The sequence below is a fragment of the Scomber scombrus genome, chromosome 6 (genome assembly GCF_963691925.1).
Source record: "Scomber scombrus chromosome 6, fScoSco1.1, whole genome shotgun sequence".
Lineage (NCBI taxonomy): Eukaryota > Metazoa > Chordata > Actinopteri > Scombriformes > Scombridae > Scomber > Scomber scombrus.
Genome location: NC_084975.1, coordinates 23,781,700 through 23,807,990, shown reverse-complemented (window position 1 = coordinate 23,807,990; position 26,291 = coordinate 23,781,700). Strand labels below are relative to the sequence as shown.

The following is a 26,291-nucleotide window of genomic DNA, read 5'->3' as shown; positions in this document are numbered from 1 at the left end:
TCTATCTATCTATCTATCTATCTATCTATCTATCTATCTATCTATCTATCTATCTATCTATCTATCTATCTATCTATCTATCTATCTATCTATCTATCTATCTATCTATCTATCAAGGATCCCAATGCTTTTCTCCTGTGTGGCATTGGAGCGCTATGATTGGCTAGACGTCTACACCTGACCAATCATAGCGCTTGAAAGCCACTCAGGGGGCGGGTCTTCTTGCCAAGTAGCACTGCTGGGAAATGTAGTCCTCTGAACAGACAGGCGACAGTGTGGCTAGCATGTTGACAAGTTAGCTCAGTCAAAAACCACCGGGAGTCATGCAAACTTTTAAATAGTCTCCACATGGTTAAGAGACGGTCGCTCATCTGTGTCCTGCTCCGTGTTTACTCAGAGAGTTCATGTTAATGGGTGAGTGTGAACAGCGCCTGCTAAATGTAGCTAAAATAAATTGTTATGTTGCAGTGAGATTAATTTAGCAAGCTAACGTGACACCAACATTTGTGGAAACAGTAGACTCTCTATAGTTTGCTGGCTATTTTTTGTACCTCTTTTGTACCTCTCATGTATGGTTGTTAAATTGAAGTTACCATGGGTATATGAGTGATATTAGAGGGTACAAACTAGGATTAGGAGTATAATACATTTGTTACCTGTGACACACACACACACACACACACACACACACACACACACACACACACACACACACACACACACACACACACACACACACACACACACACTAAATGGAGGAGTTATCCATGAATTACTATAAACCTTCTAGTGTGACCTGGTGTGTTAAACCTTAGTTGGGCAATGGGAACTTTCTCTGTTTGTGTGTTGTGTTTATCTGAAGCTAATTGACACTAATAAACAGTAACAGTAACATGTCGTTTTGGATTTGTGTTTTTTTTTTTTAGTGAATGATGACAGTTGAACAGTTTGTGTCAAAGACGCTTGAGCTTCTCCAAGAGGAAAGGGAAGCTGAAATAGATGAAACCAGGTATGTGTAATAACATCCATACTGATACTTCACTTTTAACAGGGTACTCCACCCAATTAGTGGAAAAGTTAACACTTAAATAAATTGAAGGACTTGCAGTAGACACATTAAACTAAGTGTGGTCAAAGCAGGTTGAAATGTCCTGACTTTTAGCTCTAAGTATGGGTCAAACTCCAAAAATACTGGACTCTGCACTTCTCATAATGCAATTGCATCTAACAACCTACCTGCCTGTATATGTCTTTCAATTCCAAACAAAGCACAAAGCGAGCTGTTAAAAAATCTTGTATACATTATAAATCTAAGCTCAAAACAAGATAATCCTGATGACACCCCTGCTCTAGAGCCACATTATTAGTCAGAGTGCTTCTTACTTGGTGAGCAAACTGACCTTAATGTCTCAGATTGGTGATGCTCCCCTTTTGGAGACAAAGATTAAGGAATGGTAAAAGCTTTAGCTGTTGTTTACAATGTTTTATCCAAAAACCCATTAAAAAATAAAAGTGTAATTTTGTGCTTTCAGGGTATGGCAGGAGAACATCTCTCCGAAGGATCTTCAAAATAAAGGAGTATGTCTGTTGAAACTGCAGATAAGAAGTCAGTCCACAGGCCTGTATGGACGCACAGTTGTCATCCTAGAACCAAGAAAGCATCTTGGTTTTTTATCTCTTCCGAGCAACAGCTTTGGACCTGGTAAGATGATATAAATAAAACGCCTGTTCTCTTTTTTTACTTTGGTTTTGTATTTTTGCTTAATGTGAAATGTGTGTCTTTTGCTACAGGGGACATAGTTGGCCTGTATGACAGTGGTGGATGCACTGCAGCCTCTCAGATCGGCACAGGGATAGTGACAAGAGTCACCCAGGCAGCTGTAAGTGTGGCCTTTGACGACTCAAAGGATGAGCTCAGTGTTGATACAGATGCTCTTTACAATCTCCTAAAGTTGGCAAATGATGTGACTTACAAACGAATGAAACAGTGAGTAACATATTGAATGTCAACTTTCAATCTTTTAATGTCAAATTGTTTTTGTACCACTGAACATGTGTTATTAAACATTGACAAAATATATTTTTTTCTTGCAGTGCCTTGAATGCATTAAATGGACACTGCAATGGACCAGTTGCGAATTTGATAAATGTTCTCTTCGGAGAATCAAAACCCTCATCTCATTCACAGCCAAGTAAGTGAGACTTTAGGAAACATATCTTGTAAAAATGATCCCTCTGTTTTTTCAATGAAAATATACTTTTAATTGCTTTTAAAAACCTCAAAAACAGTGTGAATGCTGCAGTGAATATAATTATTTATGTTTCTGTTATTTTCCATCAGATAAAGTAGAATTCTTCAACTCAAACCTGGATCAGTCCCAGAGAGAGGCTGTGTCCTTTGCTCTGGCTCAGAGAGAACTGGCTGTGATTCATGGACCACCAGGCACTGGGAAAACTACCACAGTGGTGGAGATCATTCTGCAAGCCGTCAAACAAGGCCAAAAGGTGCAGAAAGTTAAATTTTATTGTATGTGTGGGTAATTAGCTTCTTCTGATAGTTGAATTGTATTTACATCTATGTTACTGGTTTTCTGGAGTTGTCATAACAGCATCTCAGTCTTGACAGAATCATTTTCATATGTGGGTTTTGTGTTTGTGCAGATCCTGTGCTGTGCCTCCTCTAACGTGGCTGTGGATAATTTAGTGGAGAGGTTAGCCCGATGCAAGGCAAAGGTTCTGAGGCTGGGTCATCCTGCCAGACTGCTGGAGTCCATACAGAAACACTCACTGGATGCCATCCTCGCTAACAGTGACAACGCAAACATCCTCGCTGACATCCGTAAAGACATCGATAAAGCATTTGTAAGTATGTTAGTGTGTTCTCCTGCTGGCATGTGTGTTATGCCATCTTGAGTTATTTGTAATGTTCCTTATTTATAATTTTCCGAGATGGGAATGAAGAAAAAGAGTGAAAAAGGAGAGCGGGTGAACTTCAGAAGGGAAATAGGAGAGCTAAGAAAGGAGCTGAAAACCAGGGAAACAACAGCCATCGCCCAGATCCTGAAAAAAGCTGACGTCGTCTTATCAACTAACACAGGTCAGTAATGGTTTCAAGTGTAGAAAAAGTCATTTAGTTCTAGCACTGATCATAAAAAGACCAATTGTCTGCGTCTGCAGGTGCTTCTGATAATGGCCCTCTGAAGTTCCTGCCAGCAGAGCATTTTGATTGGGTGGTGATAGACGAGTGCGCTCAGGCCCTGGAAAGCAGCTGCTGGATCGCCCTGCTCAGAGCACGCAAGTGTATACTGGCAGGAGACTACAAGCAGCTACCACCTACTATCAAATCACAAAAGTAAAACACAGGTTTTTCTCTTTTTATGCATTTATATTTTATTCAAATGTTCATATTTGCTGAAACATTTTCATTAATCTGATTGTGTATATTTTGATGAATATTGGTATGTTATGTCTCCCACAGGGCTGCATCAAAAGGCTTGTCTCTTAGTCTTATGGAGAGGCTCATCCAGATGTACGGGGACTCAGTGGTCCGAATGCTAACAGTACAGTACCGCATGAACAGTGCCATCATGGAATGGGCATCCAAAGAGATGTACCAGGGAAGACTAACAGCTCACAGCTCAGTGGAGAGACACTTGTTAAAGTAAGAACCAGCTTGGTAGTTTTTTTGTTTATTTTTAGTGAAGCAATAACTAATTAAAATGCTGTAAGTTAAAAATAACTGTAAATGAATGTCTTTGATGTTTAATAGAGATCTACCGGGAGTCACCTGTGTTGAAGAGACCAGCACGCCACTTCTTCTGATTGACACAGCAGGCTGTGGTCTGAGTGAAATGGAGGTCACAGATGAGCAGTCCAAAGGCAATCAAGGTCAGACATTTTTACTTAAAAAAAAAAAAAAGATGACAGTTTCTGTGGTGTGGGACCTAATAGTGTGTTTGCTGTTTCCTCAGGTGAGGTAGACATTGTTGAACTACACATAAAGGCCTTGACCGAAGCTGGGGTTAAAGCTAAAGACATAGCTGTTATTGCACCGTACAATTTACAAGTAAGTAAATGATTTGAAGAAATGTTCCTTTTAATATTAACTTTCTTTGAAAGATTCTTGCTGTCACTTTCAGAAAAATAAAGCCCCAAACATGAGAATGATTTGTTAAACTATAAATTTAAAATTGAATTTTGAAAAAGTGAGAGTGGTTTATGAAAATACCTGAATAATGGTTTTCATGTGTGTGTTTCTGTGAAGGTTGATCTTCTGCGTCAGAAACTTTCCTTGAGGCATCCAGAGCTGGAGATCAAGTCAGTGGATGGATTTCAGGGCAGAGAGAAAGAAGCTGTGGTGCTATCATTAGTTCGGTCCAACAGGAAAGGTAACTTCTTAATTTTTGAATTTTCCTTATACTACTACACCATGAATGTTAGCTGCACTGATTGTTTTTTTTAACAATTTACTTACAAAAATGTTTGTTAATTCCTTTATTTTAGGTGAGGTTGGATTTCTGGCAGAGGACAGAAGGATAAACGTGGCTGTTACACGTGCGAGACGTCACATTGCTGTGGTGTGCGACACCCAAACAGTTCAGAATCATGCATTCCTGAAGTCCCTAATCAATCATATGACTGAGTTTGGTGAAGTCAGAACAGCTTTTGAGTATATCCAGGACATCGTAGCACAAAACTACGTCCGTGACCACAAAGACACAAAGCCCAGTACGTCTGCCAGCAGCTCCATGTCGGCTAAACAGAAGGTCAAAGATCAGCCTCCCAGCAAAACAAAACAAGGCCAGAAGAAATCCACTGGTAGCAGCAGTAAGGAAGATAATAAGAAGCAAGATAAACAAACAAAGTCGTGCACATCCACAGTGACAGAGGAGGAACAGAACAAGAACAGATACGCTGAGATCAGACAGCAGGTGGAGAGCTTTCTGAAGGATTTAAATCAGAGTGAGCTACAGTTTCCATCATCGTTTAACTCTCATGACCGCCTGCTGGTCCACGAGATCGCTGAGGAGATGGGCCTTGTGCATGAAAGTAAAGGAGAGGGGAAAGACAGGTGTATCACTGTCTCAAGACCAGCTGGGGAACCGACACAAGCAAAGGAAGAAGAAGAAGAAGCAGCAACTCAGGAAGAGGAAACTACCCCAAATCCCCAAAAAGATCCATTGTGTCAGCCCCCATTAGATTTGAAAAGTTTACATTTGGAGCGAATGAAGAGGGAGCAACAGAAAAGGGAAGAAAACGCTCAACATAAAAAGCAACAGAACAACATCCCACTAGCTCAAGCACAATCTTCAAAGAAGGCCAAGTCTAAAGGTTTGCAGTACAAACATCTATTTTGTGTCTGCTTTGTGAAACATTTGTCAGATATCTCTTTAACAAGTAACTGTTGTCATTCCCCTCCAGGGAAGAACCGAACCAAGGCAGGTGCATGCGACATCGCTGCTGCCGCTGCTGCAGATGACGACTTCGACTCACTTATAAGCGCTGTCATGAAAGCTGAAAGTGTGTGTAGCTTTGTCAAGTGTAAAGCCTCTGTGCTGACCCTCGGACAGCTCTGCATCTTTTGCAACAGGCAGTATTGTCTCAGTCATCACATACCAGAGGTAAAACGAGAACAGACCTCGACCAAGTAGTTTTGTTTTATTTATTAGGGCTCATATTGATGGAGCTTTCTGGGTGGTATTTCAGGAGTCTGCATGCTATTTTTTTTTACTATGAAGGACAGCTTAAATGCAACAAAATGTAATACAGGTCTGAAAAGTTTTGTGTTTGTCCCAAAATATCTGTCATGTTTTTCAGGTTCATGGTTGTGGGGATAAAGCCAAGTCTCATGCTCGGATGAGAATAAGCAAGGAGGGCGTTCTTTATGCTGGCAGCGGGAAGAAAGACAAATCCATGGACCCCAATAAGAAAGCCTATCTGCAAAGGAAGCTGGACTCTAAACTGAAAGATATGGCCACACAGAGGAAAGTAAAACCCAAAGAGAAGGATAGTCAACAATAACAAATTAACCCTGTAATGTAACAGATTTGAAGCCTGTTCAGAAAAATTAAACTATTCAAATACTTGAAAAATGATTCTAGTCCTCTTTGATCAGTTACACATGCGTATATCTTTGTTAACCTTCACAGGATACAGTAGGGCATTATACAGTTTCTTAATTCCACACAATTTTTTCCTTGTCATTTGCAACAACAACATAACACACACTTAACTCCTATTAAGTCTTCTTCAACTTTAAAGCTGTGTGTCTGCTGGCTAATGTACATCAGTGTTGGCAATTAACTAGTTACATGTAACGTTATATAATTGAATTACAAAATAAATATAACTAATCTTTTACAGTTACTGAGGAAAAAATGTGTAATTAAATAAGTTACTTATGAAAATGTTGATGATTACAAAGGGGGTTACACCTGAAGTCAGACCTTTAAGATTTTGCTCAGGAGGGTTGTTTCTTTATTTTTAAATATTTAACATTTTACTGAATACATATATTTCTGTTTTTAATCACAATACCAATTAAGCCCGTGCCAGACTTTTTTCATAAAATATCTTTATTTTATATTCCAAAATCTACATGAACTAATAAATACATTTTCAAATGAGAGATACATCTTGCTTTATAAGAAATGATCTCCCTTATTCATCATGTCAGTATCCATGAAAAACACCTGAACTTAGATCTTGGTGGGCTTAATGGGTACACTTAACCTAACATAGAAAAGTAATAAAATGTAATAAGTTACATTACTTTGATTGGGTCATTGAAATAGTTACATAACCTATTAAATTTTAAATAAGTTAACTAGTAATCTGTAACCTATTACCTTTTCAAAGTAACCTTCCCAACCCTGATGTACATCCACTGTGATGGTCAGAGGACAGACTGTCAGTGGCCAGAAGTTTTTCCCCTCAGAAATTAAACAGTGATGTGCTTTTTTTCCTCTTTTATTATGTAAACCAGACATAATAACAATACATAGGACGAAAACAGAAAACAAATTCAGTCACATTACAACACAATAATAGTACATAACAAATAAGGAAGACACTAGGAGGGCAGATGACTACTATTGTATAACGTATACAAGCACAGTGTGTTGTAAAGAGAGATTTGCAATTGGTTTGCATAGCAGATTGGCCGGTGAGGTTGCTGGCCACAAAGTGAGCCAGTGCGTGATGGATAGTTTAGTTCTATTTTTCCATTTGAGCAATATGATCCTCTTAGCCACTGTTAATGCTATTAAAATGTGAATGGTTTAGAGTGTTGTGTGATAGGAGATGCAGAGAGGTCACCCGGGACTCAGACGGCTGGACGGAGGGGGATGCTGAGGCTGAGTATGTGGGTTAGCGTGCTCATGATCTCCGACCAGAGGGATTGAACAGGTGAACAGAGCCAGAAGGCATGAAAATAATCATCTATTGCATGTGGACAGAGAGGATTTATTCTCATCAGAAAATCCCATATGCTAGACATGGGATTTGTTGTACGAGTTCTTGTATTAGTTGAGTTATGAGTCATCGAGATCTGATATTCTTTTTAACTTTCGGTATTAACACAGTGTTTTCCTGATATGAAAAAGAAATTTGTATATCTTCAATCACTTGTTTTAGCTACAGTCACTTCAAGTTATGATATACTATAAACAGGATGCGTCATAATCAAAATTACTGATGTTTATTTTCACCTTCGGGGCTTCTTCCAGCTGTACACATTTAAAGTGGCAACAGTGAGGTATATTGTAGTAAAGGTCAAAGATCGTGAACAGGCCACCACTGAATAGGTTCACCAGGCTGGATACTCCCCTCTCCTTCCATGCTGGAAAGACAAAAGGCCTCAAAAAAGTGACTGATAATGCTGTTTTGTTTTCCACCAGGCTTAAAGGGTGTTGTTGCTGGCTGAACATTTCAAACAGTTGTGATGTTTAAGGGTCTTGTCAGTAAAAGGAAGGTTTTCAGCTGGGATTTTTGGTGAATTTTTGTCTGTTATATAATCAGGATGGATTTGTGCCGTTTATCTAGTGCCAGATATACAGGACTACATCTGGTGGAAATGTACGGACAGGAAATACCAGCAATGGTATACATTTTTTTAGGTTTTTGAAGGACAGATGTTTTAATTTGAGGTCTTCTGTGTTTCCAGCAGAAATGTTTAACTGTTAAGAGAGGAGAGCGAGCTGTGGGGCATGTTAACAGGAGACATGGCAGAGAGGTAGTTTATTCTTGCAAGTAGGTTCATTTTGAATGCAGATACGACCACATAGTGATAATGATGTTACAAGTCCCTTTAATGGTCTTTAACGGCAGAGAGAAGATTGGTTTGAGACGCTGAGAAGATGATACATGAATACCTATGTATTTTATGGAATGAGGATACATCCCTGTCCTCAGCATCCCACTCTTAGATTTGACCTAGTTGATGGAAGACACTTACTCATGCTGTTAATCAGGCTATGGACTGACTGAAGAGAGGTTGAAGGAGAAGTCACATATAACTGGATATCATCGACATATAAGCTGATTTTATGATGAAGTGATTTAGACTGAATGCCTGATATACTGCGATTCTGCCTTATGAACGTAAGAACAGGTGCTATGAAAACTAAAAGTAACTGTGATAGTGGACATCTCTGTCTCATGCTTCTTTTTAAACACAAGGGTTTAAATATAATTTCACAGGCTGTTACTGAATCAATGGGGGATGAGTATAGTATGTTAATCCAATGAGTTAAACACAGACCAAATCCTAAATTTTGAACAGGTCTCTGAAGGTTGGACCTCTAAGCAGTTTGAGAGGCTAGACCGTCCAAGCTACGTGATGTTCTTTTTTTGGGTTTGTGCAAAATTAAATTATTCTTCCTCTCATTATTGCTTTTGCTGTTTCCCATAATGTATGTTTGTTGTAGGGGTCGAAAAAAAAAAAGTTCATTCTTGTCAGGGTAGTGAGGCATCGTGTTGGGCAGAAGTGGGAGTCTGCTAGGAATGTCATGGTGATGCGGCCATGATCTTAAAGAGTGATACAATGAATGGTGGGGTCTAATACTCTGTCATATAGTTAATAAAAGAAATGTGTGAATATAACTTGTGGCATGGTAAGTAATATGAATACTCTCTTTTATTTGGGTTTTGCAATCTCCATGTGTCAGTCAGTCAGTCCATATTCGTCTATATAGATCAGCCTATTATCAATGATGAGTTCTTAAAACAAAAAACATACAGTAAGTGCTCGTGCAATAAAAGTAAATGTGTTGCTTTGATGCAAGCTTTTTTCAAATAATATTTTTCAGCAGGGTTTGTAATGACAAAAGTAGCTCAGTTTTTTGCTTTGACTATAAAGGTTTTAAAAGGTATGGTGGTGTTTGTTGAAATGTCCCTGCAGTTCTAAGCTTTTGTACTGTTGTCACCATAAGATTAAATTGATCAAAGTCTCACGTCCGTGAGAGAGCACTTTCCCAAACTACAACTACAGTTTCAATAAAATAAGTCTTAGTCTAAGGGGATTACAGTTTTTAAGGGAAATTTACTATGTAATACAAACTTCATGTAAGCCATGATTATTTTTGATTCAAATGGCTTTTTTCCAAATCAAAATATGTTAAATAAATTGAACAACTTTATAAGGAATTGGGTAAAAGCCACAGAATATTATAATACTGTAATAAACAATTCTGATATAAGTAAATATGCAATTATCTGGAAACATCCATTGATTTAATCCAATTTAGTTGCTCTGCATCGTAAATAAATCATGCAACATTTGACGCGCTGAGCTCTCTTTCAAAAGTCAGTATTTTGTCTTTCTCCATCAAAATCACCTTGAAAGTAAATTATCTCAATCTCACTTTTTGAGATTTAACCAATAAATTCCTATTTACATATAACTACAAACATGTAAAAAATACGTTCAACCATTTGTATACTTTCTAAACAATTATTTGACAAGTATGCAATTGGTCAGAAAAGTTTCTTACCCAATAGATTTCCTTATCAACAATCTGTGTCCGTAATGATGTCAGACTAAAAAAATGTTTCCAGAAATGGACAGAAAAGGAATTTCTATGAATAACACAATGTGTGTTGATCCTGCTCCTTAACCTCATTGGATAAGGAAAAACAGCTGCATATACCTGCTTTGTAAAGACATAATAGTTTTTAAATGGTTAAGAGATTTTAGTTAGTTTCAGGTTTCACAAAACACCTTAATCAAATCAAACTTTTTAAAACAAATAACCATAATAGTATATACAATAATAAATATATGAAATCCGTTGAGTTCAGAAATGGCTCTTCAGTAAATAAAATGTGGATGAACGTGTAAAAGCTAATATTGGAATTTGAACAACAAACCCTGAATTCATTTAATCTCATCCTTACTATAACATTCTACTGCATATAATAGCATACATTAAGTTATAAATGCTCTTTAGACGGCCCATATTCCTCTCTACTTGAACTCTGCAATAAATGGCCTGTCTTCAGATCAATGAAGGACTTCAACTTCAGCTTATATTGAAATGTAACATTGGCAGATATACCTTCTCTGTCCGCTTCATTTACTCACTCACAGACTGGTGTCTGTAAATAATAATAGATGCCTTGATTGAGTCCTCAGAGCCGCCCGCTGGGACACTTGGTTCAGTTCAGCATCCTCTGCACAGAGCAGTGAATAATTACTCCTCAGACATCTTCAGCACATCTTGAGGCTGCCTGCTTCTCTCAGATCAGTCAGGAGCCTGTGAGGAATCAGCATGCTGTGTTTGCAAATCCATCGCACTAACACAGTCTCATAATCACACAAATCCAGGCTTCATGGAGGACTTGAAACATTTAGGACAACCCTTTGTCCCATTTGTCTGCAGACATCTGAAAAGATAAAACAGCTGTGTCAATGGTTTTATCTATTGGCCTGTATACTTATTTTAAAAACATCCATAGTGTGTTGACCATTGTAAATAAAGCCTGTATCAGTCTGGGTAAGTTTGTCTACTGTTAAACTCACAGTCAACAATTTATCTCTAAAATGTATATGTCAGAAATAATCTAAGGTAAGACTGTGTAGACTGTGAGTAAACACCCACTTGAGATGGAAAACGTGGGAACAGGGTAAGGCCTGCAGCTTTTGGTCCCTGTCCCCGATGGACTCGCCGCACATGCCGCAGTAGAGCTCCAGCTCCTCGACACACTGCAGGAATTTCACCACCTGCTCTCTGACCTCCTCCTGCTTCCCCTGGTTTCGGTATATCTGCTCACTCAGACAATGCACCTTCAATGTCACCAGCTGAAGACACATACAGGAAAAAAACTGTCAGTATGACATGTAGACATGCATTCACTACCATTTCAGCTCGTATAGTTTATACAACTTTGTCCTGAATGTTGTGTAAGAAAACATTAAACACCTTGTTTCCCATTCCATCTGCCAGTTCTTGTGCTTGGTGCAAACACTCCAGAGCCTAAAAAAGTAAACAACAATCACATTAATACTCATTAAGAAAAGCATAATATAATTACGTCTGAGTCATATTTTTGTGATAATAATCAGAATGAATTGCCATTTTGTTTTCATTTCATTCATATACTCCTTTATATTATATATGAATCCCTGAAAAAATCACTAAAATAACTTTTTATATATTAAGTGTGGGTACCTTGTCATAATCTTTCTGCAGAAGCCAACACTTTGCAACTCCCAGGCACAAGTGTGAATGTCCAAGACGATTTCCAACCTCAGTCATGATAGCCAGTGCAGACTCATAGCGAGGGAATGCTTTCTGAATGAAAAAGATGATTACCCCAATAAAAAATTACCACATAGTCAAATAAAGTATACAAAGCATCTGCAAAGTCTTATCTTCAACCACAACAACAAGCTTGCACAAATAGTGACACCTTACATCTACGTCATGCCTGCAGCGGTGTATGTCTGCAAAGTTTTGTAAGCACAGGGCCTGCAGGGGACGGTCACCATGCTGCAGAGCAATCTTCATAGATTCCTGTTGACGCACAAGAGGCACCTTTTAGAGTTCTGACCCTCAGCACGTGTCTTGAATCAACTGGAAGTATTAAACAGTAATATACGGTACAATCATTTATAATACAAATATGCTAGTCTTATTATGAATACAAACATTTTGTAGGATGCACATAATTTTAAAAAAAAACAAGCATTCTTTGGACTAGATCACATAGCAGAGACTTGTTTGTAATCTAAATACTTATTTCAATCCTGGAAATTAAGGTTTATTTAATCAAACTATTTTTACAAATACACACACAGTTATCACACATTACATTTTCATATGAACCTCAGTGAGAAGTGATGGGGGAATGTGAGACGTTGTTGCTTTTCACCTTTAGGTCTCCTCTTGTGCGCTGGTATTCCAAATATGAGGAGATGTATAAATTGTTTGGCTAAATGTGTTTTGCAAATGTAATAAATCTGAAATGCATCCTGCTATCTTGTTACAATACTTGTGCACTCCAAGGCAATGACATCAAGTTATTTTTCACCCCCAGTACATAATTAGAACAGAGTGAAGACTAAAGCCACCCTCTTCATTAACACTTTAAACCAGCGCCTCTGTGAGCATATTTTTGTCGAGGTCTAAGGCCTCGTACAACACAACAACTGGCAGTCGCACCTGTCGGCTGCACAGCATCTACTATATCTACAGCTCCGACATCAGAACAGTCAAAGGCGGCAGGGGAAGACAAGTCGGTGAGGAAACCAAAACTGTGACATTCTCCTTACGTTATGTAAGTTTGTCTCTGAGGACAGTTATCATGTGCTGGACAATTATAAAACAATACCTCACAGCATTCCATGGCGTCTGCCAGGCGCTCCAGTTTCCTGTAGGCTACAGACATGTGGTACTGGCTCATGGCGCGATACTTGAGGCTCCAACCCTTGCCGTAGTCATTGACGAGCTCAGCTGCTTTGCAGGGGAAAAACAGGGCTTTCTCATAGTCCTGTTGGCAGACATTATTAAAAAGTTAAACCTCTGTAGTCCAAGTACTGCCCAAAAAAGGCAGAACATCTTAATTATATACTACTGATGCTTCAGGATTTCAGGTTTGTAATTCCCTCCCTTGAACGTTCACCAGTGTCCAAATCAAGAGACTGACCAGAGAGCTATGAATGATTTTTGTTTCATAAAATAACGTGACATATGAGTGCATTCTTCCACTAGCACTTCATCACATGCCCACTGAAACCAATCCTCCCCGGGAAGCTGGGGGGATTACGCTTACAAATCTCTGATGTCAAGGGTACTACATGAGCCCCCGCCGGGCCTGCTCACTCCGCCCTTGTTGTACAATGCCTAGTATTGCATGAGCTAACCAATGATGATGTTTGTTTGGGTGCTCTGCAGTGTTATCATGCTCTGTAAATACACTGGCAACATCAGTATTGATTGCGTAATCAAGTCACACGTGCAGTCCATTGACCGTTTCACCCAGTTAAAATAACTGAGAAGATGGAAACATCAAAGTATTTTAGATTTCTATCTTATTCAGTCTCCTTGTCTATAATGTCTCATATAAGAACAAATGTAAAATAGATTTAGCCAAAGTTCATGCTGAGCAATGACTGTTTAAAGTGCAGCACACATTGAAATCCTCAAACAATCTTATAACAATCAGATCTTATTTGAATGAAAGCAGTGCATTTACTTAAGTGAAAGTACCTTAAGCTGAACATAGATGTTCCCCAGACTGCAGCAGACTCTGCACTCCAGCATCTTGTCATCGTTGTTGTGTGCGTAGCGCAGGGCCTTCTCGTAGCTCTCCAAAGCTTTCTGGAAGACACTTAGGCCCAGAAAGGCGTTGCCCATGCTAAGACATACCTGGCCATTGAGCTGCAGGCTGACAGTGGTACCCTGCATGTTTAAGCAGGTCTTACAGTACGAGACGGTTTTCTGGAAGTCGCACAGCTTCTCGTTGCTGCGCGCCAAATTCAGGTAGCCCTCTGTCAGGTAGTCTGGGTCCTCCATCTCTCTGGCTGTGTCGATTTGATTGAGGGCGTACTGCAGAGTGATGAAAAGTGTTCAGGCAAATTGTGAATAGTCAGATGAATGGCTGTATATTTAAATACTGAATGTAAGAGAAAGGATCTGATCAATGTACTCAAAGAGATGAGGCCTCTACTTTAGAGCCACAACTTTATGAGATCCTCATTAAACTATGGCACAGAGAGTGGGTGCTGCTTGAGTCAGACTGATTATGTCAACAAGACACCCCACACTGATACTCACGTTGCAGGGCACTTATTTACTCTGCATCGTCTGGAAGCCACAAATTAACCCATGCTTCTCAAGATCACTGTAAATGGAACTAAGAAGGTAACCTTTGACCGCATCTTGTTTAATAATCACTTGGATATTCTGGAAATGTTAAAATGCTACTACAAGCATGAAATGTATCGGCGCCGAGCAGACATGATGACACATAAAATTGATGAGGTATTCAGTTGCATTCTCTCATTAGGATTGCAACCTCACGCAGACACTCACTGCTGGTTGCATAATAACATATAATCAGTGTTAAAAAACTGAAGTATCTCTACACATGAATTACCTAAACCAAGAGATCACAAGGCTATTCGGAAAGAAAATATTAATAAAGGAAAACTTCTCATACAGGCCAAAAAGACACATTACTTAAATAATAATGTTCTCAAACTAAAATTCTATAGTCACCTCAGTATACAGCAATTAAATGTTACTTGTTTCTTGAACTGTAAGTAATACATTGTCTGAAGCAAGCTGTTCTTTGGGAGTCTTACCTTGAGCATATCTTTATATTTTCCCATTTCTGAGTGAGCTGTGATCAAACATCCTAAAACCCGAAACTTCCCTCCAGGGTCTGAGGTCTTCTCCAGCACTTTTGTCCAGACGTGCAGGGCTTTCTCTGTCTGATTTGACTGATACAACCTCAGGCCCTTCTCTATCTGGTGCTTGGTTTGGTCCTGGCCCATCTCTGGTACAAGGCGCCTCATAAAAATATTCATTCGTTTAGGCCATGCAATTTCAGTGAGGCAGCAAGAAAGTAGATCCTTGCCATGCAAAGTACAACTCCAAAGAAGATCCCTTGAAGATGATCCTCTGAGCGGTCGGTGCCAGAAGGCCTAACAGATCCAGCTTTCTCAGCTCCGGCTGTGCTGAGAGGGAAAGGAAACTGGATCTGCCAAAGTAACACGGCAACACACCAAGACCATTATCACCAATTGCTTCATGGAGAGTTGGAGGGCCAAGAAAAAATCTTCCCCGTTTAACCCTGCAAGGATCCCCTCTCACCATCAAGTGTTCAAAAATTCTCCCTCAGATTTCCGTTTGAAAAACGTCAAAGAAACACGTTTCCCAGCGGAGTGCAAGCACTGATATCCCAGAATATCTACTCCCTCCACACCCCAGCGAAAGGAATTCTCAGCACCCCTCTGTCCGACCCCCTCCACCTTCCTCCTAGTGCTGGCGCTACAGCAGATGGCCTTGTCACTCTAGACCATGTGTCCCTTCAGGAATTCTGTTCTGTCCTCAGCAAGCAGCCCCAAGGTCACTATAGCTCCTAGCGATATACCTTCACACTAAACCCCACTCTGACCAAATGCTGGAGTAGAAATCTTGACATCACAGCCCACTGGAGCGTTTAAAACACGCAGCCACAAATGGATCTAACCAATCTGACACAATGGACTGTGACCTGTCATAAGGGGGCTATAAACAGCTTTATTTCCCAACATTAAGGGACTGCATGTCAGATGGTGCTTGTAGTGGCTGTCAGTTTCATTTGGAAGTTCTTATGGAGGGGCATATGTGCCCTCCAGAAACCCCCACCCCTCATCTCAGCGTCAGCAACTGATGCTTAGAATAGTTCACAAAGTCTGACATGTTACTGGGCTTGGGTTTCAGCTGCACAGCCTCCTGCAACACATCAATGGGATCAAAGTTTTGGCCTCTCTGTAGTAGCTTTCTCTCCTTCAACTCTCCTTTTATCCTCCAAGGACACAAACAGGAACCTTAACCACCTTGTCATTCACAAGATGCATAACCAATCCAAAGATAAATGTGGTTAGAAGATACATCTTCATTGAGGCAAAGCCTTCATGGCTGCACGGCACCAAAGTAGACTATTTCTAAATGCATCGTTGTGTAACAACTACAATGAAATATTTAAATCCTTTGTAATGAATATAGTATTAATAGTATTTAGTTCATTCATAAAGGCTAAAGGGCGATAAATATGTAAACAAACAGTGACAGCTTGTAGCTACAGCCATATATTTGACATATTTGTCAACAGTTAAAGTTGAGGAACATGTACATAAAAAAAATACAATCTTAAAACAACAAACTGTTAAAAAAGGAAAAGTTAGAAAACATCCATTATCATGTTTATGCACTTCAAATTTGACATCTGAGGATACAGCCTACATCATGATACATTCAATCACTTACATCACTTATACTGAGGGATGTTTTGTGTTCAGTACCTTTTTTTTGTTACACTGAAGTTGTTCATGCGTGTCAATATACAAGCAGTGCACAAGAAAACAATGTTGATTAGTACATCACTGGCTACAGCATCATCACAAATGGTTTGACTTGCCAGCTAATGGATCCACAATGAGACATATTGTAATACAAGCAACTGACACACACACACACACACACACACCACTGAACTGTTTTTACTGATCTGGTGGTGAAGCCAGAGTGGAATGAGTGACGCAGAAACCAGCTGAGTAAATACATGTAGAGCAGGTCTCCTCGCAAGATGTCTGAACAGTAGAGTCATAACAATTTACCCAACAGTCTTCCCTGATTCTCCGCGGCGAGTGTTTTCAATCACGGTGTGAACATCAAGAAGAGAGTTTAGGCCAAAACAAACTGCCAGTTTGTGAGGAGGATTTTTATGCCTCTGATAACGGAGACGACAGACGTGGCCGGGTTGAACTTTAACGTGTTTGCATCGCCTTTCTTACATTTGTCTCTGAAAACATATATGCAGCCATTACAGCTGGCCACTTTCCAGAGCGAAGGAACGCAGCTCCACACTTCAGGGAAACGCAGGCGGGTGAAGCTCTCCAGCAAAGGGTTGTAGCAAACCAGGGAGTCTCCTTCTGCTACGATAAAGATCACATCCATGTGGACCGCGGCATGCATGCACCCAGCAAACGGCAGCATGTACGGTTTGATCTGGCACTTCTGGGTGGCGGTGTCAAAGCACTGAATAAGACGGGATGGCTTTGTAAAAAAGTCCATGTCATTCTCCTCCCCCCCTAGCAGGTAGATGGTCCCTCCCAAGTTTACGCCAGTGGCCCCAGACACTGCGGTGTCCAGCTGACTGGTCTCTGTCCACATGTTGTCCTTCACTGTGTAGTAGATGACGGCATTAGAGAGCGTGTCCTGCAGCGTCTTACCTCCTAACGAGTAGATAGCATCCTCAGTGGACACAGAGACCATGGTGTGGTGGAGGCGGTCTCTGGGCAGTGGGGCGCAGCGCTCCCAGTCCATGGTGTGCATGTTACACTTCCACATGCGGCGGGGGATAGATCCTCCCACCACATACAGGTCCGCACCGTGCTTACAGGCTGCAGTGATCTGGTGGCATAAACTGTTCTGACCGCTCACGCTGATCGCATCATCTTCATCACAGTGTAGTGACACGGCCAGAGAGTGAGTCCTTGTCTCCTCTTTACCAATCAGGTAAATATGGACATTCTCACCAATTTCCTGTAGACACAAAAGATGAAAGAGATTAAGAGATCTTTAGAGAATACAAACTAACATAAAATGAGAGCCCCTTCAAGAATGCTTTTAACTTCTACATGTGACAATGTTACCTTGAGATTTTCTTGCAGAATACAAGAAAACTCCTCTCTCTCCACCTTGTTGTGGTTTATCCACGTCTCTATTGCCACTGTTGGATTCTGAGAGCTCGGGACTCCATCTGAACACAAACACAAGACATCAAGAGCTGAATTCATTAAATGTGTTGTGGACCAAAACAGTATTTTTAGTATCTTATAGTGAATTTATGAATTCTATGCATTATGAATTTTACTTCTGTCCTTTTCAACCTTATGTTTCGTGTTAGAAAATTAACTAGAAAATTGACCTGAGAGAGGTAACCCAGCACAGTGAAAATATTTCATGTTGGTGAAATGTATTTTTAGTATTGCATGATAAAACAAAACACACATCGATCTGAAGCAAATATCAAGAATGAATGGAAACCAAAGGTGTCAAGATAGATAGGAAGAGATCAATTCAAACACAAAGATAATTGTATGTTTTTGAAAAGAATAACAGTAATGTTATGTATAACCAGTAAGTACTGAGTTAGATTAATCAATATGCAAAAAAATTGATAAATCAGAAACTACTTTTACCTTTGATGATGTCCAAGAGCAGACATAGAGGCATATTTAGAAATTCTTCAGTGTGATGAAGTTGTGCTAGGTGGATTTTAGCACAGTGCTTTGCTGCAGTATACAGCTCCTGGTCACTGTGTCTGTCTGCAAGCCACATCACCTGGACAAAAATAGAATATAAGATGTATGTTACATAATGACGTCTAAGGACTGCTAAGCCTGTGGAAAACTGTAAATCACCTGCAGGCAGTTCTTGACCTCCACTGTCCGTGAGAGGAAGCGAGAGCATTCCTCAAACAAAGCAGTCAACTGGTACATGTCTGCCATCTCATAGGTGTCCTGCAGCTCCTCCACCCGCAATTTAATCGTGCCATGATAGATGTAGTCAATCAGCAGCTGAAAGACGGTGGCGCTGACATCCTTCAGCTCAATAGAACGGTTGTGGGATTCTTTGAGGTTGGAGGTGAACATGGAGCGGAAGAAGCTGCTCTGTGCTGAAAGGACCAGCCGGTGCAGGTGAAACTCTTTGCTGTCCACTGTGATGGTGACGTCAGCGAACAGGCCGTCCTCCAAGCACAAGTCCATGATGCTCTTCACCACCCGACTGGAGTGGGAGCGGTCGGTGAAGGTGTATCCCAAGAAGTAGTTCTCCTCTCCCACAGAGCCCCCGACACTGAGGCCCCCATCCTCGTTGGACTCCATCTCTGCTGCTCGCCTGACTGAAAAATACCAAGACACACAGCACTGGTTTACACTCTGCTTCTAGTTCATTCGGTACACCCAGGTAAAAGTAATGCAGTCTAATACAACAGCCAATACAATAAATAATACCTTCATGGTTATAATGTTAAGTTTACTGTTTTATTGAATTGAATTTTAAAAAAGTTGAATTATTGAACTGACACCAAATCACAAACTCTAATTAGTAGCTGTGAAATCATATGATATTCCTCAGCAGATGGAGTTGCCTAGTTGTCATGGACCTTGTAATACCAACATGGATGAAAATTAAGAAAATACAATCTAACTTTAGATTACCATCACAACTGAGAAACTTAACCTGCCTTGGAAGATCGAAATCAACCAATCAATCAAGCGCCAAATCACAACAAAAGTCATGCCAAGGCACTTTACACATAGAGCAGGTCTAGACCGTACTCTGTAATTTAATTTAAAAGCTACAAAACATACAATGAGACTTATATTATTAATTTGTCAGCCCTATTTACATCAAAATTAGTTTTTTTGTGTGCAAACACTGTAAAATAATTTAATAAGTGTAAATGAGTGTAAATAATAAACCGGCAGAACCTGCAAAAACACAATAAGATAACATTTTTTAGTAGTAGTAGTAATAGTGTGTTTTATTCAGTCATCACAACAAACTTACTTACAGTATACAATAATTATATAGATTCTAAATAACAGCATAAAGTAATTAATTTATGATGTTAATGACTGAAAAGGTATAGGCAGAAGCATAATGCTTATATATGCCTATCCTACATAAAATCCCACATTAAATTAAGCTACCCACCAAAAAATTATAATGAAAATGAGAGAAAAAGAAACAAAAAGAAAAAAGAGAAGACTACCTATTTAAATGTGTAACTCTCAAAAGCCCTTCGTTTGAAAATCAATAGTGAGTTACACATTCTCAAATTTAAGTCACATTAATTTTTTGAACTTGTTGTGGTGCCCCATTCAGCTTTAACTTAACATCTGGTATAAAAACATCCTCCACACCATCGCTAGCGTTAGCACTCACAGCAGCTACCTGGCTAACTCCCCACGAGTATTAATACAACCGATTTTCGTGGAGGTAAAAATTATTAATACTTCTGTCATAGAGAGAGGAGTCGAGTCGTGACGCTTTATGAATAACTAGTAAATGAGTAGGGTTACCTTTAACTCCACTACTTTACCATTCAGAAGTAACGGAACTGCTCACCGGAAGTAAATAAAGTTGTTAGCGGTCAGCTGAGAAACAGTCGCTTCTACATGGTAACCCTAGATTTGCGATAGTCTCGCGATATTTATACGCATCGTTTCTTCATTGTGCGAGTTGTTCAAAAATAATTATGGTTTATCATGCGACAACGCTGTGGTTAAGGTCTGATTAGTTTTAAGTACAAAAAACACCTGGTTAGTGTTAAAGTAAGATCATGGTTTGGGTTTAAGTGATCACTCTCGCGGTATCTCTCGCGGTTCAGGGGTTTCCATCTAGACACGACCCTGAGAAACGACTCAGTGGTACAAACTAGTGCTGCTGTCTCCTTGTGGTGGAGTTGTGTTACTAACGTTGTTATTAGAGAAGTAATAGTTTTTTCCTGAGGTAAATAAATAATTCTGCATGAAGCTTAAGCAGAATTAAAACTATAACTGTTTTTGACTTCTTATAGTATCCAGTATCCAGCTGTTATTATAGATCCACGGTGTGCATGCTTTATGGGAGAGTCTGCCTGGGTGTAAAGGAGCAGTGAAAATGTATAAGCAGCAAAATGGATTTGATAATGAAGCACTGACACACAGGGGCGCCGCCAGGGATTTTGGGCCCCATGAAAAGATTTCACATTGGACCCCACCACCACACACAGGTCACGCCAACCATGCGCAATTTATGTAACCACACTTAACCTGTGAAGGCTTGCAACTCTCTTAGTCCAATACTAACTGTACAATATTTACTGACATCGAGCTGTAAAAATATAACACTGTGTAGACATGCATGCAACATTCCGCATGCAAATAAAACGTTAGTATAATTGTAAATGTATATCGTTCTGACTAATTTGACTTTGTTTTGCTTTTCATCTTTTAGGTGATCTATTGCTGGTTGCACTGTGTGGATGGATTATCTTATTTTAGTGTGAGTCTGCCACCTACCACCTTCCTTAACACGTGATAAACGTTACTTAAGTGTTAGTACTGATTATTTTCTTTGGGTTTCTCAACCCAAAGAAAAAAAATGTCTGTGATTCATGTGAAATGCAAAGTATCTGTTCATAACCAGCAGGCATGGGCACGGCCAGTCGCAAAGCCAGGAACTGGTGAGCAACACTGAATCCCCCATAGTTTGAATATTTAGTTCTTTGTCTCAAGCATCATTTCACTGAGAACCGATAATGGAAATGGATACTATTTATACATTTAAACATGTTTGCTGTTATTTGTTGTCTCTTTTTTTTTTAGCCCTTTTTGTTTCTCCTCTATCCGTGTTTTCCTTCTTTATCCTCCCATTATTCCTTCCTTTACTGTTTTATTGCATTGCATTGTGTTCTTTGGTAATTTGCCCTGTCTGATTCTTCCCCTTCTCTAACTGACTCCAATTTAGAGTGATCTGTGATTTATTCATCAGATCTCTTTTTTCTGTGTGTCGAACTGGTTGGACTAGAAATAGAACATCCGTGCCATTTCATTTCGCGCCAGTCCAGGCTGTTCTTCCTCATGAAGCTTCAGTCATTTGATGTCAGCAGGTCACTCTTGCATGTGTTTTATCAAAGTATTTTAGCAAGTGTGCTTTTTTCCCTGTTTGTTGTTGGTGTTGGTGATTGTGGTGGGGTTCCTGCATAATGAGGACCACCCATTGTACAGTGTTTTTAGTTAGGTGAAGAGCTCCTTTAGTGACAGACTTGTAATGCCAAGGTGCTCTACAGAAAGATTTAGAAGGCCCTTTATACCTGGTGCAGTGAGGTTTTTTAACGAACACAGTTGTTGACTGTTAAATGCTGTTGACTGATTTGTTGCACTCATCTTGCACTGCCTGAGTCATGTATTTTTCCTTCCTGTATGTTGTCTGTCTTTGTGTAAGGGTGACATTCAGTTTCCCCTCTAGGGGATTAAAAGGGTACCTCTTATCTTATCTTAAATACTCCATTACAAGTAAAAGTCCTGCATGAAAAGTAAAAGTACATAAGCATTAGCAGCGTGATGTAGTTAAAGTATAAGTAGTGGTTTAGTCCCTCTGACTGATATATTATTATATATGACATCATTAGATCATTAATGCTGAAGCATCAGTGTTAGAGCAGCACGTTGCTGCTGTAGCTGCTGGAGGTGGAGCTAGTTTGAGATGATTCATGGGAGAGTTTGTCAGTTGTCAGCCAGTTTTTCCTTCTGTGACAGAGATGATGATAGCACATCATGCCTTTGATACAGCATATGGCAAACTTTACTATCTGGATTAATTTTTAATGTCATGGTTGTTTTGTTTTTATTTTTTATTTTTGCCATGCCAAACATTTGGCCCATCTCACACAGGATTACAAGAAACCAGTATTTAAAAAAACAAACAAACATGCATCTCTAGGTAATATCTATAATAGGCATATACAGAAACACGTGGAAAAGGAAGAAACACAAACTCATCTGACAATCCAAAATGAACTGTTGACCAAAAACACAAAAAAACAAAACAAAGAGATGAGCTTCGAAATATTAAATGCCATTTATCCATCCAATTAATTATTTTGTAAAGCACTTCATTAGAATGAAAACAACTGTTTACTCTGTGAGAGAAGTATTGAGACTGTTGACTGTCAGAGCAGAAATTCTGTTTATCATTTCAGAGCTGGATTCACCCACTGAATGTGATATGTTTGTGATGAATAATTGGATTTCATTGGGCAAACATTTTATTATTTGTTGCACATGTGCAAAATCTCTTCAGAGTATAAAGGGCAAAAATACATTTTCTTTGCTGGACCCAACTGAGAAAGACACTCTTAGTCAGTTTATATTGACTTTATGAGTGTTCAATCTTTTATTTAAATTGTATATGATTTATTTTCTAGTTTTGTACAAGTCAAGATGAATATATTGCAGTAATGCCTTAAACTTTTGTCTGTGATTTTTTCACAGTTAAGGGAGGAAAGATTAGTTCCAGCTTTAGTGCCTCTGCAAACTCTATAAAGCTGTGCTTACTCAAATGTCTCAATGCTGTAAAAAGAACCAGGATTCAAAATTATTGCTGTCTTCCTCTTCATCACAGCCAGATGGCTTTTGGTCCTTTTTCCATGATGGAAAAATGCATGGTATTCAGTCTGAGTTGCCTTTGCCTGGATTCACAAATGCTAGTGAGGGATGTGGTGTGGTGATAGGCTATCGGTCGGCAATAATCAAGAGAAGAATGAACATGGAATTACAGCTTAAACTCTGCCTGCAGGTCATTTTGTGGCTTTGTTATGAGCAACTTCTGCAGGGTAAGTTGAATCTGAAGATCAGCTAACAGTGCTGTGATGAGGACAGAAATTTTGAATGTTAAATAATGATACTGCAAGCACTGTGTAATATGCATTTAAAATAACAGGTGTTCAGCTATAGTGTATGGAGCAGGTGACTGTTTATTTGCATATACCTATTTTAATAATTTAAACACCTAAACATCAGTATTTTGTACTTCAGATGTGGCTGCAGGCATCAATCCCACTTCTCAAAGAACTGGCTCCTCAGTGTTTGATGCAAACCTGATGTTTGAGGTACTTTCTTCAGTTTAGTTTAGACAGAAGTCTGAATACAGAAAAACTTTTATTATTCTACTCTGATTGCAGAGTAAGCAATTTATGTTTCTTCCCCCCCCCCCCTGTATGCAGTTCTTGCTGTATGGTTTAGAGATGGACCAGGACAACAACATTGTCATGCTTGATAAGGAAATGGCATCAATGAGGGCAGGGCGGGCTTTCCTGGCTCAGATCAATGACAACATTCCCAGAAGTCTGAGCCCCATGTTGCAGATGGTGAACACACTCAAGGTTGAGAGGAGGAGGCCACTGACTCAGGCTCAGCTTGACAGTCTTGTCCTGAGCATGTTGTACTCTGCCCACCAGGCCTGGCACCAGGAGAGAAAAGAGGAACAGGAGGCCTGGGGTGGAGTGCTGCTCCAGCTGGCAAATGTCACCGTCCATGACCTACGTGGAAATTATCTCTTCAGTTATGCATAATATAGATGCCATTCTGTATGAAGATGTGTGCATTAAATCATTTAACTTAAAATGCATCCTAAGATACGTTCTCATTACTTTTTCAGTCAATGGTGAAAGATTTGCAAAACAAGGACATCATTTATGAGTCATGAAAAAACATTTGCAAGGGCACACAAATTCCAGTTTTATACTGGTTTATAAATTGTATTATACCCCAACATATGCATATCTCTATCACAATGCATTGTATTATTAAGGATAACATATTTTACCCAAATTACAAAATAACCTTTGGATTTGTATTTTGTTGGTGATTGTCATCCTATAATAAAGGGGATTTATCACTCTTTGCTGTGAGTCATTTGCAGTCATCACAATTTAAAGTACACGTGGGACCTTCTTAACATGGGTAATCTTCATACTGACCAGTTTTATAACAACTCTAATAAACTCAAATAACCAAATAGATTCAATTGGCAGGAATCTCTCACAGCTGATCACTAAACCAACCAGAATATGTCCCAATACTCTGCATTGAAAGATCTCAATTGGATTTAATAATAAGAAATCAATGATCACTGTGCAGTGATTGAAATTTCTTCTTTTCGTGTTTTTTTGGTGCAGTTTCTCCTTATCCAAATGAAGGGTTGATAAGGTTAGAGTGTCACACATGTTGAAACCCTACAAAAATTGTGATTTGGGTCTTTAAACTGTTGAGTTTAAGTCAAAATAACATTGTGTAAAAAACTAAAATGCAAGTCAAACTGTAACCAGGCTCATAGACTACATCCCTATACAGTCTTTTTTAAACTACAAACTAACCAGTAATCAGCAAACTGATTTCCTGTGTGGTGGTGAGCTGCTCTTCTGTGTTCATCAGATATTTGAGACAATAAATAAGATGAACAAAGAGAACTATCAGCTACCAAGGGCCACTGGTAATAAGGTCACACTGAACCGCATCTGCTCCTACCACAGAACCTGGTAATTATGAGGAGATATTGATGGCTGCAAGTCAGCTGCTTAATGAATTCAGATATTGATCCGGCGACCGTGCCTTTTGACAATGACCCTCCCGTCTCCCGGCCCTCATTCAATGGCAAAACAATGGGCTGCAGCTGTGAGAACAGCCAGCCGCACGCACACACACACACACACACACACACACACACACACACACACACACACACACACACACACACACACACACACACACAAGTAACTGCAGTGTCGACTTCATAGTGGTTTCCAAAACATAGTATAGGAAACTTACTCTTAACAATATTTGTGGATGGTTGTGTAACGATTTTAAGGGATTTCTGCCACAAACAGGCACCTCCACACTTCAATATCCAATCAAATGAGGAGAGCCGAGCGTAATTATATATTGATTAGAGCTAACTATTGATTTAATCATCTGAAGCCTTATAGTTATAATTTATGACTCAAAACTAATGATTTTTCTTAATAGCATCCCATAATTTGTTTACTAGATAGTTTGGATTTACAGCTTAATGATTATGTTTTCAGGATAAACACAAACATCTACTATAGTGTACTGTAATTTAAAACTTTTCTTAAATAGGACACACACTTACAGTAATGTTGTAGTTTATCAGTCATGAATGGTTACAAACCCTTGGGTGTGTTAGTGTGTTCACACTGTTATTCACGTGCATCGGTTGAGTTGGGGGAAAAAAGCAAATATATTTTAAAAGTACATATTCTCAACTCTCACAAACCCTCCGGTGATGATTTCAGCTGTGAAAAGGATTGTAAGATGTTTATTTGAGTGCATAAAATAAACAGAGGAGTTTTCTGTATTATTTCCTCACTTTACCTTTAGTTTCACATTTCTGTCTATCAGTTTGTTGTATACAAAATGGCATGTGATCTTACGTTCATTGTGAAATCTGTCGACTCATGTTGCCAAATGTTGTGGTGTGGGCGTCGAGGTTACCACCGGGCTCCACATG

At 39.4% G+C, this 26,291-nt stretch overlaps 4 protein-coding genes across 6 annotated transcripts; 2 read left to right on the top strand and 2 right to left on the bottom strand.

Annotated features, from left to right (window-relative positions):
- The first annotated feature begins 288 nt into the window (after positions 1–288).
- Positions 289–6,051, top strand: ighmbp2 (immunoglobulin mu DNA binding protein 2). Of its 2 annotated transcripts, XM_062421185.1 has the most exons (16): positions 289–414; positions 927–1,009; positions 1,533–1,702; positions 1,792–1,987; positions 2,095–2,192; positions 2,342–2,505; positions 2,662–2,862; positions 2,950–3,097; positions 3,178–3,352; positions 3,479–3,661; positions 3,770–3,888; positions 3,972–4,066; positions 4,265–4,388; positions 4,504–5,331; positions 5,422–5,621; positions 5,818–6,051. In XM_062421185.1, the coding sequence occupies exons 2-16, from the start codon at positions 930–932 to the stop codon at positions 6,019–6,021; spliced, it is 2,985 nt and encodes a 994-aa protein (XP_062277169.1). In that variant the 5' UTR covers positions 289–414; positions 927–929; the 3' UTR covers positions 6,022–6,051. The 2 variants fall into 2 exon arrangements, with proteins under 2 accessions (XP_062277169.1, XP_062277168.1); XM_062421184.1 differs by having other exon boundaries at positions 4,504–5,621.
- Positions 6,052–10,811: 4,760 nt separating this feature from the next.
- Positions 10,812–15,328, bottom strand: rapsn (receptor-associated protein of the synapse, 43kD). 2 transcript variants are annotated; one of them, XM_062421314.1, is made up of 8 exons: positions 14,807–15,328; positions 13,710–14,048; positions 12,832–12,990; positions 11,916–12,014; positions 11,670–11,792; positions 11,421–11,474; positions 11,100–11,299; positions 10,812–10,884 (listed from the first exon to the last, which is right to left on the bottom strand). In XM_062421314.1, the coding sequence occupies exons 1-8, from the start codon at positions 15,029–15,031 to the stop codon at positions 10,812–10,814; spliced, it is 1,272 nt and encodes a 423-aa protein (XP_062277298.1). In that variant the 5' UTR covers positions 15,032–15,328. The 2 variants fall into 2 exon arrangements, with proteins under 2 accessions (XP_062277298.1, XP_062277299.1); XM_062421315.1 differs by lacking the exons at positions 11,421–11,474; positions 11,670–11,792 and having other exon boundaries at positions 14,807–14,998.
- Positions 15,329–16,336: 1,008 nt separating this feature from the next.
- Positions 16,337–20,343, bottom strand: kbtbd4 (kelch repeat and BTB (POZ) domain containing 4). Its single transcript, XM_062421182.1, has 5 exons — positions 20,300–20,343; positions 18,635–19,113; positions 18,413–18,554; positions 17,864–17,970; positions 16,337–17,753 (listed from the first exon to the last, which is right to left on the bottom strand). Exons 2-5 carry the CDS (start codon positions 19,094–19,096, stop codon positions 16,893–16,895), a joined length of 1,572 nt encoding a protein of 523 aa, XP_062277166.1. The 5' UTR covers positions 19,097–19,113; positions 20,300–20,343; the 3' UTR covers positions 16,337–16,892.
- Positions 20,344–23,528: 3,185 nt separating this feature from the next.
- On the top strand, positions 23,529–24,388 carry LOC133982489 (protein FAM180B). Its single transcript, XM_062421543.1, has 3 exons — positions 23,529–23,595; positions 23,798–23,871; positions 23,986–24,388. The coding sequence occupies exons 1-3, from the start codon at positions 23,529–23,531 to the stop codon at positions 24,331–24,333; spliced, it is 489 nt and encodes a 162-aa protein (XP_062277527.1). The 3' UTR covers positions 24,334–24,388.
- The last annotated feature ends 1,903 nt before the right edge of the window (positions 24,389–26,291 follow it).

Bases quoted from the DNA above. Each gene is read 5' to 3' on its own strand.
- ighmbp2 (XM_062421184.1), top strand. From the start codon at position 930: ATGATGACAGTTGAACAGTTTGTGTCAAAGACGCTTGAGCTTCTCCAA. The intron at 2,193-2,341 runs GTAAGTGAGACT...ATTTTCCATCAG, and splicing joins CTCATCTCATTCACAGCCAA to ATAAAGTAGAATTCTTCAAC. The intron at 5,622-5,817 runs GTAAAACGAGAA...CATGTTTTTCAG, and splicing joins TCAGTCATCACATACCAGAG to GTTCATGGTTGTGGGGATAA.
- rapsn (XM_062421314.1), bottom strand. From the start codon at position 15,031: ATGAATATTTTTATGAGGCGCCTTGTACCAGAGATGGGCCAGGACCAA. The intron at 12,015-12,831 runs GTATTGTTTTAT...GTGCGTCAACAG, and splicing joins ACGCCATGGAATGCTGTGAG to GAATCTATGAAGATTGCTCT. The intron at 11,475-11,669 runs GTACCCACACTT...TTACTTTTTTAG, and splicing joins TGCAGAAAGATTATGACAAG to GCTCTGGAGTGTTTGCACCA.
- kbtbd4 (XM_062421182.1), bottom strand. From the start codon at position 19,096: ATGGAGTCCAACGAGGATGGGGGCCTCAGTGTCGGGGGCTCTGTGGGA. The intron at 17,971-18,412 runs GTAAAAGTAGTT...GTTTGTGTTCAG, and splicing joins GCTCTTGGACATCATCAAAG to ATGGAGTCCCGAGCTCTCAG. The intron at 17,754-17,863 runs GTAACATTGTCA...TTGTGTCTACAG, and splicing joins TTCTGCAAGAAAATCTCAAG to GAAATTGGTGAGAATGTCCA.
- LOC133982489 (XM_062421543.1), top strand. From the start codon at position 23,529: ATGGAATTACAGCTTAAACTCTGCCTGCAGGTCATTTTGTGGCTTTGT. The intron at 23,596-23,797 runs GTAAGTTGAATC...TTTGTACTTCAG, and splicing joins TTATGAGCAACTTCTGCAGG to ATGTGGCTGCAGGCATCAAT. The intron at 23,872-23,985 runs GTACTTTCTTCA...CCCTGTATGCAG, and splicing joins ATGCAAACCTGATGTTTGAG to TTCTTGCTGTATGGTTTAGA.